Genomic DNA, 13,310 nt, shown 5'->3' on the forward strand with positions numbered 1-13,310 from the left:
TCTTACCCTACCCCTCCTCCCCCCTGTTCTGTATCTGATGCTCCCCCTTCCTCTTCATTAACGGTATGGACCTCAAACATCCGGGGCCTTCGTTCAAACTTAACTGATCTCTCCATACAGGTTGCTTCTGTCAAACCAGACGTGATCTGCTTAACAGAAACTTTCCTACTTTATGATGTCTCTGATTCCATAGTATCTCTCCCGGGCTACTCCCTCCTCCGGTATGATAGACCTGAGCCTCGTCCTGGAGGCGGGGTTGCTATCTTTATCAAAAACTCTTCCTCACTCGCCCTGCACTGCACTCTCTCCACCTCACCCCCAGGAATACCTCTGGCTACGGCTTCCCCTTCGCTCCCACCTCTTGTTCATATGTGTGTTGTACCGTCCACCAAACAGTGATGACTCCATCTACATCTCGCTGTCTGATGATATGGACCAACTTCTATCTACTCATCCCAACTCTCTCTTCATCATATGTGGTGATTTCAACTGTCATCATGCCAGTTGGCTGGGTGTGGGTACCTCTCTCACCAGCCATGGCTCCTCAGCAAAGGACTTCTGCGACTCACTGGGACTGACACAATCTGTCAATTTCCCGACCCGGATCTCAGTCAACGGAACATCTTCTCTTCTGGACTTGGTTATGACTAACTTCCCTGAAAATGTCTGCTGCTCTTCTTCTGCTCCGATCGGATCATCTGATCATGTCCTTGTTAAAGTGGACATCTCTCTGACCATCCTCAGGGAGCCTGCTCAGCGTCGACGAGTCTGGCATTTCACTCAGGCCAACTGGCACGGTCTTCAAGCAGCCATCAATCATCTGGACTGGTCTCCCATCTCTACCACCTCTGACATCAACTCATCCTGGGAATTCTTCCAAAGTAAATTGCTCTCTCTCTCATGCACAGATTTATCCCATCTCGTCTTCAGTTGTCATACCCTTCCTCCCGTCCATGGTACACGGAATCTTGTGGTGAGGCTGTTGCCCAGAAACAACTTGCCTTCGTCTCCTGGAATGCAAATCCAACGGAAGGAAATCTCATTTCCTTTCACAAAGCCCGAAACAAGTGTGTGTCCACCCTCAGGAGAGCCAGGAAACAATATCTCTCCGTTCTCAAGACCGAACTCTCTTATCTGTCTCCCGCTTCCAAATCCTGGTGGCGTCTTGTCAAATCCGTTTCTGGTGTTTGTTCCCCCTCCATCCCCTCCCTTACCTCAAACGGCTACACAGCTGACTCCGCACGTGAAAAAGCTGAATGCCTCAACTCTGTGTTTGCCTCTAAATCTTGTGTCCCAAACCCATCCCTCTCTGTACCCACCATACCCAGTCGTACCCTGCTGCTCCTGGACTCCATGTCCTTTCCTCCTGACAAGGTGGAAAAGTTTCTGTCAACCCTCGACTCTGATTCTGCAACTGGACCCGACGGCATCAGCCCATGGGTCCTAAAATCCTGCTCTGCTGCTCTATCTCACCCTCTCTCTGTTCTCTTCACCCTCTCTTTTGCTCAAGGTCAACTGCCATCTGCTTGGAAATCAGCCAACATCACTGCTTTGCACTAAAAAGGTGCAAAAACAGATCCTAGCAACTACAGACCAATCAGCCTTCTCCCAATTATCAGCAAAGTCATGGAATCCATCATTGCTTCGGATATGAAATCTTTCCTCTTCTCCAATGGCTTGATCTCTGATCATCAATTTGGTTTCAGACCAGGTCACTCTACTCTGGACATGCTGCTTCTGCTGTCTCAACAATGGATGGAGGTCCTCAATGCCAAACAGGAAATTAGAGCTGTCTCCCTCGACATATCACGTGCCTTCGACACGGTCTGGCACCCCGCTCTGCTCACCAAACTCTCCTCCTTTGGTATCCATGGAAATCTCCACGCATGGCTGGCGGACTTCCTCTCTAGTCGTCGTCAACGTGTGGCCCTGAATGGGTTTCTCTCATCTCCTCTTCCTGTTCAGGCTGGAGTTCCCCAAGGCAGTGTTCTGGGCCCCGTGCTTTTTCTGGTCTTCATCAATGATCTCTCTGACTCTCTCGAAAATCCTCTCTATCTCTTTGCTGATGACTCCACTCTCTGCCGCTCCATTCCTCTTCCCTCAGATCGGCAGTCTGCTGCCTCCTCACTCTCTGAAGACCTGGACAAAATCACAGACTGGTCAAACAAGTGGAACATGCCTTTCAATCCTGACAAATCTCACACTCTTACTATGTCTCTCCGAAAAGATCGACTGGACAACCCTCCCATCTACTTTCTCAACAATCCTCTCCAAGAAGTTCTGTCGCTCAAGATTTTGGGTCTCACTATCTGCCATGATCTTTCTTGGGAAAACCACATTTCCAAGCTGGCCTCCAAAGCCAGTCGCCGACTGGGCATCCTCCGTCGTGCGAAGTCCTTCCTCGGCACACCTGAGCTCCTCACCACATACAAGGCTTTCATCCGCAGCTCAATGGAATACTGTTCTCCCCTATGGGCCGGTGCTCCTGCCTCACACCTAGCTCGGCTTCACGCTGTTGAAACCAATGCTTTCAGAATTATTGGAATCTCCCGCGATGAAGCTATCTCTGAGGGCCTTTCACTCACTCACCGCAGGCAGGTAGGTGGTCTTTCTGTCTTCTACCGACTCCTCTCCGGCCTTGCACCCCCAGCTCTCTCTGTGCTCTGTCCCCCAAATATTCCTACAGGTCGCACAAGATCTGCCAGCAACCCTCTGATGGTTAAACTGCCGAAATCTCGGCTCTCTGCTCACCTTCACTCTTTCATTCCTCTTTTCTCCCGCCTCTGGAACAAACTCCCTCACTCCCTTCAATCCCACTCCTCCCTCCAGGTCTTTAAAACAACTGTTCACCACCATCTCTTATCTTCCCCCATCCAAAACCTTGATCTTTTCTACCCCCGCTAATTCACCCCAGATCCACCTTGTTTGAAATTCCAACTTCTTTCCTGGAAGTCCTGGCAGTGTCCATATGTTTTATACCTCTCCCACCGCCCCCTTCCCATGCCCCCCCCCCCCCAAAGCCCTCGCCTTCTCTCAGATCTCTCGATGTCTCCATGTCTCTCGGTCCCTGCTCTCAAATGTTGTGTTTGTGTCCTTCCCCCTCTCTCCCCATCTTGTCTACCGCTCCCGATGTTATATGTTTTATGTGTCGGTTTGTCTTTGTGTGTGATTAATGTTCGCTCTTTCACGAGCCTCGATCTTGTATACAAAAAAAATAAAATAAATAACTTCCTCATCTTTCACGTTTTCCATCAGCTTCTCTATCGCACTCCAGAACGTGTCCTTCTCTTCATCGCTTCGACCAACCTGCGGAGCATATCCCGAGATGACGTTCACCAAGAGCTTTCCAATCATCATTTTCACCATCATCAACCTATCACTCACTCTAGTCACACTCACCGCACTGTCTACAAACTCCTCAGAAAACAGGACACCAACACCATTCACGCCCTCCAGGCACCCTTGCCACACAAACTTGTATTTCTGTCCCTGCCTACCCTTCACCATTCTCACACCACTTCCCTTCCATCTCGTCTCTTGCACACAACATATGTCTACTCTTCTTCTGACCAATACTTCCACCACTTCTCCTGATCTCCTTGTCATTGTCCCTGGATTCCATGTCCTAAACCTCAGAAACCGATCTCCACTTCGGGCTGTTCCCTGCCCATATGTAGTTGTAATTGTCATGGTTCTCTTTTTGAGGCAATGTTTTTTTTTATGGCCGGATGCCCTTCCTGACGCCAACCCTCTTAGTCGCCTCTTACGACACGCAGGGATACGGCGAACCTATTCTTATCCAGGGTACACACTGGGACCAGGGTACACACAGTGTTATGTGATGTGAAATCCTCCACAGGTGATGGATTGGCAGGTATCTTCATAGGTTGTATCTTGGTCGATTTTCTTTTTCGAGGAATTGTGTGTCATTCCCTCAGAGGAAGTCTTCCAATTTCGTGATATATCGTCAATTCAATTTTAAATTTTATATCACATTTCAAATTGGCCACTATGTATTAGATTATATCAAATTCATGAAAATGACAAAAAAACATCATCTTCTTCACAGCCACTTCAAAATAATTTTCCCAGAAAATGTCTCCCCCCACTTTTCAATAGCGATCAACGCCCCTGTATGGGCCTATCACATTCACGACAGACAGGTGAGTGGTATGACTTTCTTATCCTGTCTCCTTTCTGGTGTGCTCTTTCCATGCGTTGTGCCCCCCCCCCCACCCCCACCCCATCACCCTCTCTCCCGTCCTCCCCCCAGGTTTCTGCAGTTCTGCAGGGAACACGTCCCACAGCAACACCCCACTGGTGAAATTCCCAAAATACAGGAAACCTGTTCACCTTCACCCTTTCGTTCCCCTTTTTTAACCACTTGTGGAAACAACTTCCACATTCTCTTCAATCTCATTCTTCCCTCTAAATCTTCAAGACAGCTGTTCATCACAATCTCGGATCATGCTCAATCCAACCATGATCTTTTCCACCCCAAGCGACCCCAACATTGCGAATTTGGGGTGTTTTAATGGGGGTAGAAAAGATCAAGGTTTTGGATGGGGGAAGACAAAGGGATGGTGGCGAACAGCTGTTTTTAAGACCTGGAGAGAGCAGAGGGATTGAAGAGAGTGATGGAGTTATTTCAGAGGCAGGAGAAAAGAGGAATGAAAGAGTGAAGGTGAGCAGAGAGTCTTGATTTTGGCAGTTTCACCAGAAGAGGGCTGCTGGCAGATCTTGTGCCACCTGCAGGAATATATGGGGGAACTTTCCATTTTATTCCTTCCTTTCTGCTCAAGATGCTTCAGGAGCCTTTTTCAATAACACAAAAAAAAGCACATGAAACCAACACAGACCTCATTGGAAGTGATATCAATCACACAACTCACCATTCGGCTTGTCACATTGCTCCTCCTCCTCCTCCAGACCAAAGGAGTTCACATCCTCGATTTTTATCTGCAGAATCTCAGGAAATCCTTCCAGCTCCTCAACCTTCATTCCACACACGAGCACTGTCGGCTGTTCCGATTCCGGCTGCACATCACAGGCATCCTTCTCACAGCCAACTTGAGCGTACATGGTGGGTGAACCTTCAGAGAGGAGGGAAACATACCACTCTTCCTGATGTTTAGTCCACTCTGCGTACCTTGATCTGACAAAGTGCCAATATGTGAAGTACCTCCATACTTGAGGCCTTATCTTCTGCTTAAATCAGTTACAGAACTTTAAACTTTCACCACACACCAACGCACACCCTGTGACCCCCCCTCCCTCCCTCCCCCAAAAAAACAAAATTGCATGTCCGAAGACAATACTGTAAATTGTACAACATGTTGATGTGAACGTTGATTTGGCTGCATATAAAACATTAAAAAGTCTCGATATTTATGTTAAATCTGGGCCTGTTCTGCAATTTTATGATAAAGACATTCAATGGTGAGAAGGCCTCAAACACAAGCACAGGGGATGTGTATGAAGGAGTACTTGTGCTGACAGGTAATCCATGCCACAGGTGTGCTGATATGCAGACAGTTTCCGGACATCAATAACTTTCAGGTGATAAATAAGAAACCACTTTAAATAAAATCGGATGGAACAACAACATTCCTCTGGAACATGTCCGTGGGAATTCAGTTCATGTTCATCACACTGGGAAGTAGGACTGAATCACCTGTATTACAGGTTTCAAAGAAGAGCATTTGTATCATTAGATAGTTTGAACACGAGGAAAGTGAAGTTTATTTGGAAATTCAATGAGCGTATTTACACAGGAAAGAGGAAGAAGAATCGGCAAATCCCAAAATTCAAAATGTGAGGAGGAAGAGGTTGCCAGACGGTACTTTCAGATAGAGAGAGAAAGATTTGTCAGGATTGAAGGAAATATTTTAAGTGTTTGACCAGTTTGTGATTTGTTTAGACCTGGAAAAAACACCACAATAAATCTATCCGAACACGACATGGACCTCAACACCCAATCAGGGACGGGGGGGGGGGGCAGGGGGGGAGGGGAGGGAAGGGGGACAAATTAAGTAGCTACAACCTCCATCATGTAAAATTTTGGTTGAGATTGGATGAGGAACAACCAAATGTATCGCGGACAAAAATCGACAAACAGACAGACAGACAGACAGATAGACACACTAAATTGCCTATTTTAGTATGATATATCTATCATATATGAAGGTCATCCATGGAAACATTGAAAAGCCCACTGTGTGCACAACACCGCCTATACCATGAGCAACAATGCTCCTCACGAAGAAGTTTCAAACCCGAAATCTCCACAACTCTTCCTCTACTCATGAAGATGTTTAAAACAGGAAATCTCCACAACTCTTCCTCTACTCATGAAGATGTTTAACACCCGAAATCTCCACAACTCTTCCTCCACTCACGAAGATGTTTAAAACAGGAAATCTCCACAACTCTTCCTCTACTCACGAAGATGTTTAAAACCCGAAATCTCCACAACTCTTCCTCGACTCATGAATATGTTTAAAACCAGAAATCGCCACAACTCTTCTTCCACTCATGAAGATGTTTAAAAACCGAAACGGCCACAACTCTTCCTCCACTCACAAAGAAGTTTCAAACCCGAAATCTCCACAACTCTTCCTCCACTCACGAAGAAGTTTCAAACCCGAAATCTCCACAACTCTTCCTCCACTCACGAAGATGTTTAAAACAGGAAATCTCCACAACTCTTCCTCTACTCATGAAGATGTTTAACACCCGAAATCTCCACAACTCTTCCTCCACTCACGAAGATGTTTAAAACCCGAAATCTCCACAACTCTTCCTCCACTCACGAAGATGTTTAAAACCCGAAATCTCCACAACTCTTCCTCGACTCATGAAGATGTTTAAAACCAGAAATCGCCACAACTCTTCTTCCACTCATGAAGATGTTTAAAAACCGAAATCGCCACAACTCTTCCTCCACTCACAAATAAGTTTCAAACCCGAAATCTCCACAACTCTTCCTCCACTCACGAAGATGTTTAAAACCCCAAATCTCCACAACTCTTCCTCGACACACAAAGGTGTTCAAAACCCCCCCAAATCTCCACAACTCTTCCTCTTCTCACGAAGATGTTCAAAACCCGAAATCTCCACAACTCTTCCTCGACTCACGAAGATGTTTAAAACCCGAAATGTCCACAACTCTTCCTCTACTCACACAGATGTTTAAAACCCGAAATCGCCACAACTGTTCCTCCACTCACGATAATGTTTAAAACCCCACATCTCCACAACTCTTCCTCTACTCATGAAGATGTTTCAAACCCGAAATCTCCACAACTCTTCCTCCACTCATGAAGATGTTTAAAAACCGAAATCGCCACAACTCTTCCTCCACTCACGAAGATGTTTCAAACCCGAAATCTCCACAACTCTTCCTCCACTCACGAAGATGTTTAAAATCCGAAATCTCCACAACTCTTCCTCTACTCATGAAGATGTTTAAAACCCCAAATCTCCACAACTCTTCCTCCACTCACGAAGATGTTTAAAACCCGAAATCTCCACAACTCTTCCTCTACTCACGAAGATGTTTAAAACCCGAAATCTCCACAACTCTTCCTCTACTCACGAAGATGTTTAAAACCCGAAATCGCCACAACTCTTCCTCCACTCACGAAGATGTTTAAAACCAGAAATCTCCACAAATCTTCCTCCACTCATGAAGATGTTTAAAAACCGAAATCGCCACAACTCTTCCTCCACTCACTAAGATGTTTCAAACCCGAAATCTCCACAACTCTTCCTCCACTCATGAAGATGTTTAAAAAGCGAAATCACCACAACTCTTCCTCCACTCACGAAGATGTTTCAAACCCGAAATCTCCACAACTCTTCCTCTACTCATGAAGATGTTTAAAACTCGAAATTGCCACAACTGTTCCTCCACTCACGATAATGTTTAAAACCACAAATCTCCACAACTCTTCCTCTACTCATGAAGATGTTTAAAACCCGAAATCTCCACAACTCTTCCTCCACTCACGAAGATGTTTAAAACCCGAAATCTCCACAACTATTCCTCGACTCATGCAGATGTTTAAAACCAGAAATCGCCACAACTCTTCTTCCACTCATGAAGATGTTTAAAAACCGAAATCGCCACAACTCTTCCTCCACTCACAAAGAAGTTTCAAACCCGAAATCTCCACAACTCTTCCTCCACTCACGAAGATGTTTAAAACAGGAAATCTCCACAACTCTTCCTCTACTCATGAAGATGTTTAACACCCGAAATCTCCACAACTCTTCCTCTACTCACGAAGATGTTTAAAACCCGAAATCTCCACAACTCTTCTTCCACTCATGAAGATGTTTAAAAACCGAAATCGCCACAACTCTTCCTCCACTCACGAAGATGTTTCAAACCCGAAATCTCCACAACTCTTCCTCGACTCACGAAGATGTTTAAAACCGGAAATCTCCATAACTCTTCCTCTACTCACGAAGATGTTTAAAACCCGAAATCTCCACAACTCTTCCTCTACTCACGAAGATGTTTAAAACCCGAAATCTCGACAACTCTTCCTCTACTCACGAAGATGTTTAAAACCCGAAATCTCCACAACTCTTCCTCCACTCATGAAGATGTTTAAAAACCGAAATCGCCACAACTCTTCTTCCACTCACTAAGATGTTTCAAACCCGAAATCTCCACAAATCTTCCTCGACTCACGAAGATGTTTAAAACCGGAAATCTCCACAACTCTTCCTCCACTCATGAAGATGTTTAAAAACCGAAATCGCCACAACTCTTCTTCCACTCACTAAGATGTTTCAAACCCGAAATCTCCACAACTCTTCCTCTACTCACGAAGATGTTTAAAACCCGAAATCTCCACAACTCTTCCTCTACTCACGAAGATGTTTAAAACCCGAAATCGCCACAACTCTTCCTCCACTCACGAAAATTGTTTAAATCCCGAAATCTCCACAAATCTTCCTCCACTCATGAAGATGTTTAAAACCCGAAATCTCCACAACTCTTCCTCCACTCACGAAGATGTTTCAAACCCGAAATCTACACAACTCTTCCTCTACTCACGAAGATGTTAAAAACACCAAATCTACACAACTCTTCCTCCACTCACGAAGATGTTTCAAACCCGAAATCTACACAACTCTTCCTCTACTCACGAAAATGTTTAAAATAAGAATCTCCACAACTCTTCCTCGACTCACGAAGATGTTTAAAACCCGAAATCTCCACAACTCTTCCTCTACTCACGAAGATGTTTAAAAATAAAACACCAAATCGAATGTCCAGTGCACCAGATCCACGCTTGATCCACGCTTGTCGCTTGATCCGCGCCGACTCTTCTTCCTCTCATTTCACGAATTTTTCTTCTTCCTTTTTCTATTCCATGTTACTTCTACTTTTATCGAATCCCTCTCGATCGATATCTCATCCCATCGCATATTATCCTCGTTACTTCAAGTTTAAAAGTTTTATTCACAAAAATATTGAATCTCGAATGAAAACGAGGAGGAAAAAAGGAGGTTTGACATGCCAAGCTGGACGATGCACCTTCCTCAAGGTGTCTTGAAGAGTTGGAGTTGGAGAGAAGATTGATTCGGAATTTTGAAATTCAGTTAAACACCAATGGTGATGGAACATCACTTGAGGGTTGAGAACCTTCCGACGATTGTGGACATTCGGTTGTTGTTGAGTGTTCACTTGTGTTTAGTTGTTGTTGGGTCATCGGTGCAGCCTGTGACTGCTGGTTTGTATCATTGCTGAGAGCGAGACTGTTCCGCTGTGTCGGTGCTCCAATAACAGCAACACACACTTTGATGAATCACCCTTGTGGTTGATTTTGGTTGATGTCGGTGCTCCAATAACAGTAACACACACTTTGATGAATCACCCTTGTGGTTGATTTTGGTTGATGTCGGTGCTCCAATAACAGCAACACACACTTTGATGAATCACCCTTGTGGTTGATTTTGGTTGATGTCGGTGCTCCAATAACAGCAACACACACTTTGATGAATCACCCTTTTGGTTGATCGGGGGTGCAAACATCCCTCCCTCCTCCCATTTCCCGTTTTCATTGCTAAATTATTTGTTGTGATATTGTTTGCAGACAGAGGCAGATACAGAGTGGTGGCATCATTCAACGTTCTCTCCATGGGTCAATCAATGATGTGTGCTTAACGTTTTATAACTAACTGTAGCGGTTACCGCTGGATGTACATAATCGCCTTGCACCGGCCAGAACACGGCCAGACGCGCCTCTCCCGGGCATGCCCGGACTCACTGTTCCCGGGCACGCCCGAACCTCCCGGGCACGCCCGGTCTCGTCTTTCCAGGGCTCGCCCAGAGCGTCCGGGCATGCCCGCTATCGCCTTTCCAGGGCTCGCCCAGAGCGTCCGGGCATGCCCGCTCTCGCCTTTCCAGGGCTCGCCCAGAGCGTCCGGGCATGCCCACTCTCGCCTTTCCAGGGCCCGCCCAGAGCGTCCGGGCATGCCCGCTCTCGCCTTTCCAGGGCTCGCCCAGAGCGTCCGGGCATGCCCGCTATCGCCTTTCCAGGGCTCGCCCAGAGCGTCCGGGCATGCCCGCTCTCGCCTTTCCAGGGCTCGCCCAGAGCGTTCGGGCATGCCCGCTCTCGCCTTTCCAGGGCTCGCCCAGAGCGTCCGGGCATGCCCGCTATCGCCTTTCCAGGGCTCGCCCAGAGCGTCCGGGCATGCCCGCTCTCGCCTTTCCAGGGCTCGCCCAGAGCGTCCGGGCATGCCCGCTATCGCCTTTCCAGGGCTCGCCCAGAGCGTCCGGGCATGCCCGCTATCGCCTTTCCAGGGCTCGTCCAGAGCGTCCGGGCATGCCCGCTATCGCCTTTCCAGGGCTCGTCCAGAGCGTCCGGGCATGCCCGCTATCGCCTTTCCAGGGCTCGTCCAGAGCGTCCGGGCATGCCCGCTATCGCCTTTCGAGGGCTCGCCCAGAGCGTCCGGGCATGCCTGCTATCGCCTTTCCAGTGCTCGCCCAGAGCGCCCGGGCACGCCCAGCCTCGACTTGCCAGGCCGCAGCCAAACAAGCCCGGGCAGGTCCAGACTCGCCTTTCCAAGGCTCGCCCTTGATACCCGGGCATGCCCGGTATGGCTTTTGCCGGGCAAACTTCCCGACATAAATGTGTATATATATTGTTGCCCGAAAAACGGGCTTGTCAGAATACCTGAGCTGTTTTGTTTCAATAAAGCAACTCGGACGAATTCCGTCTTTGGTCGCGTCAATTCTTTCTACTCGCGTTGGAGCGCAGTTCCTTCATTGGTGACCTACCGACATGGATACGGCAGTGACGCTTAAACTGCCTACCTTCTGGGAGGCTCACGCGGCTGTTTGGTTCGCCCAGGCGGACTCCCAGTTCGCCCTGCGAGGCATCACCGCGGACGACACCCGCTTCCACCATGTTGTGGCGGCGCTCGGTTCCACCACCGCGGCCCGCGCCTTGAGCCTCCTCCAGCACCCGCCGGCTGCTGACAAATACGACGCGCTGAAGACGCTCCTCCTCAGCGCTTTCGCCCTCTCACCGGCAGCACGCGCACGGCGCCTGCTTGACCTGCCCGAGCTCGGCGACACGCGCCCGTCCGAGCGCATGGACTATATGCTCTCGTTGCTCGGCGAGCACTCTCCGGCATTCCTGTTCCGGGAGCTGTTCCTCCGTCAGCTGCCTAACCCGGTACGCCTCGCCCTGGCTGGCACGTTGATCACGGATTCCCGCGCCCTCGCCAGGGAAGCCGATAAGATCTCCTCGGCGGGCCAGCACATCGGCGCGGTTACCTGGAGCCCGCCGCCGTCCGAGGCGACGCCCACGACGCCCGAGCGCCCTGCGCGGTTGGAGGCCGAACTGCCGGTGCAACGGGCGGCCGCCACGCCGCACCGCCCGCTTCCGACATGACGGCCGGGGCCTCCACCTGACCGGGCATGGTGTTATTACCACGCCAGGTTCGGACACAAGGCTCGGACGTGCCGGCCCCCGTGCACTTTCGGCAGGTCGGGAAACGGCCGGGGGCCGGCGTTCATTCCCAGCCATGAGCGCCGGCCACTCGGGCAACTTGCTGTTTATTCGGGACAAAGCGTCTGGACGGCGTTTCCTGTGCGACACCGGCGCCCAACTGAGCGTCATACCTGCCTCCGAGCAGGACAGGCTGGACGCAGTTTGCGGCCCCTCTTTGGTCGCTGCTAATGGCTCGGCCATACGCACTTTCGGCCCACGCGTCGTCACCCTCTGCTTCGGCAGCCAGTGCTTTCAATGGACTTTTGTTACCGCCAGCGTCCCCGTGGCTTTGCTGGGCGCCGACTTCCTCTGCGCACACGGGCTGCTGGTCGACGTCAAACGACGTCGCCTTGTCCACGCCGAGACCTTCAGCTCCCTGGCGTGCACAATGAGCAGCTCCGCGCCGACCGAACTGGCGTGCGCCCTCCCGGCAACGAACGAGTTCGCTCGCCTGCTCGTGGAATTCCCGGCCCTCACGTGGCTGACGTTTTCGGCCGTCGCGGTGCGGCACGGGATCGAGCACCACATACCCACTACGGGCCCGCCGGTCTACGCCAGGGCCCGCCGCCTCGACCCAGCCAGGCTCGCCGTGGCAAAGGCCGAATTTGACGCGTTGGAGCACCTCGGCATCGTGTGGCGCTCCGATAGCGCGTGGGCCTCGCCACTGCACATCGTGCCAAAGCCGGGGGGTGGATGGCACCAGTGTGGCGACTACTGCCGTCTCAATGACGCTACCACCCCCGACAGGTACCCGATCCCGCATATTTAGGACTTTTCCGCCCGTTTGGCGGGACGGGTCATCTTTTCGAAAATTGACCTGATACGGGGCTACCACCAGGTACCTGTCCGGGCGGCCGACGTCCCGAAGACGGCCGTCATCACGCCGTTCGGCCTGTTCGAATTTTTGCGGATGCCGTTTGGCCTCAAGAACGCGGTCCAGGCGTTCCAGCGCTTGATGGACGGCGTGCTGCGCAACCTGCCATTTCTTTTCGTCTATCTGGACGACATCTCGTCGCCAGCACATCCCGCGCCGAGCACCTCCCCCACCTCCGAACACTGTTCGGTCGCCTCAGCGAGCACGGCTTAATTGTCAACCCGGTCAAATGCCACTTCGGCGCGACGACCGTTGACTTTTTGGGCCACCGCATCACCAAGACCGGGGCCGTGCCGCTGCCGACCAAGGTCGAGGCCATCACCACGTTCCCGCGTCCCCGTTCCATCAAGGCCCTCCAAGAGTTCCTCGGCATGGTGAATTTTTATCACCGATTCGTGCCCCGCGCTGCTCAGCTCATG

The 13,310-nt window shown here is 50.0% G+C and overlaps 1 protein-coding gene across 1 annotated transcript in view; it reads right to left on the reverse strand.

Moving 5' to 3' along the window:
* LOC137428086 (uncharacterized) overlaps positions 1-13,310 on the reverse strand; it is a 951,578-nt gene that overhangs the window by 20,444 nt on the left and 917,824 nt on the right. Inside the window, exon 2 of the mRNA XM_078778338.1 lies at positions 4,893-5,093. Within this exon, the coding sequence (XP_078634464.1) occupies positions 4,893-5,082 (190 nt within the window). The 5' untranslated portion in view covers positions 5,083-5,093. The remainder of the gene's footprint in view (positions 1-4,892; positions 5,094-13,310) is intronic.

This window comes from Myxine glutinosa, chromosome 5 (genome assembly GCF_964187855.1).
Source record: "Myxine glutinosa chromosome 5, kmMyxGlut1.1, whole genome shotgun sequence".
In the NCBI taxonomy this organism is placed as follows: domain Eukaryota; kingdom Metazoa; phylum Chordata; class Myxini; order Myxiniformes; family Myxinidae; genus Myxine; species Myxine glutinosa.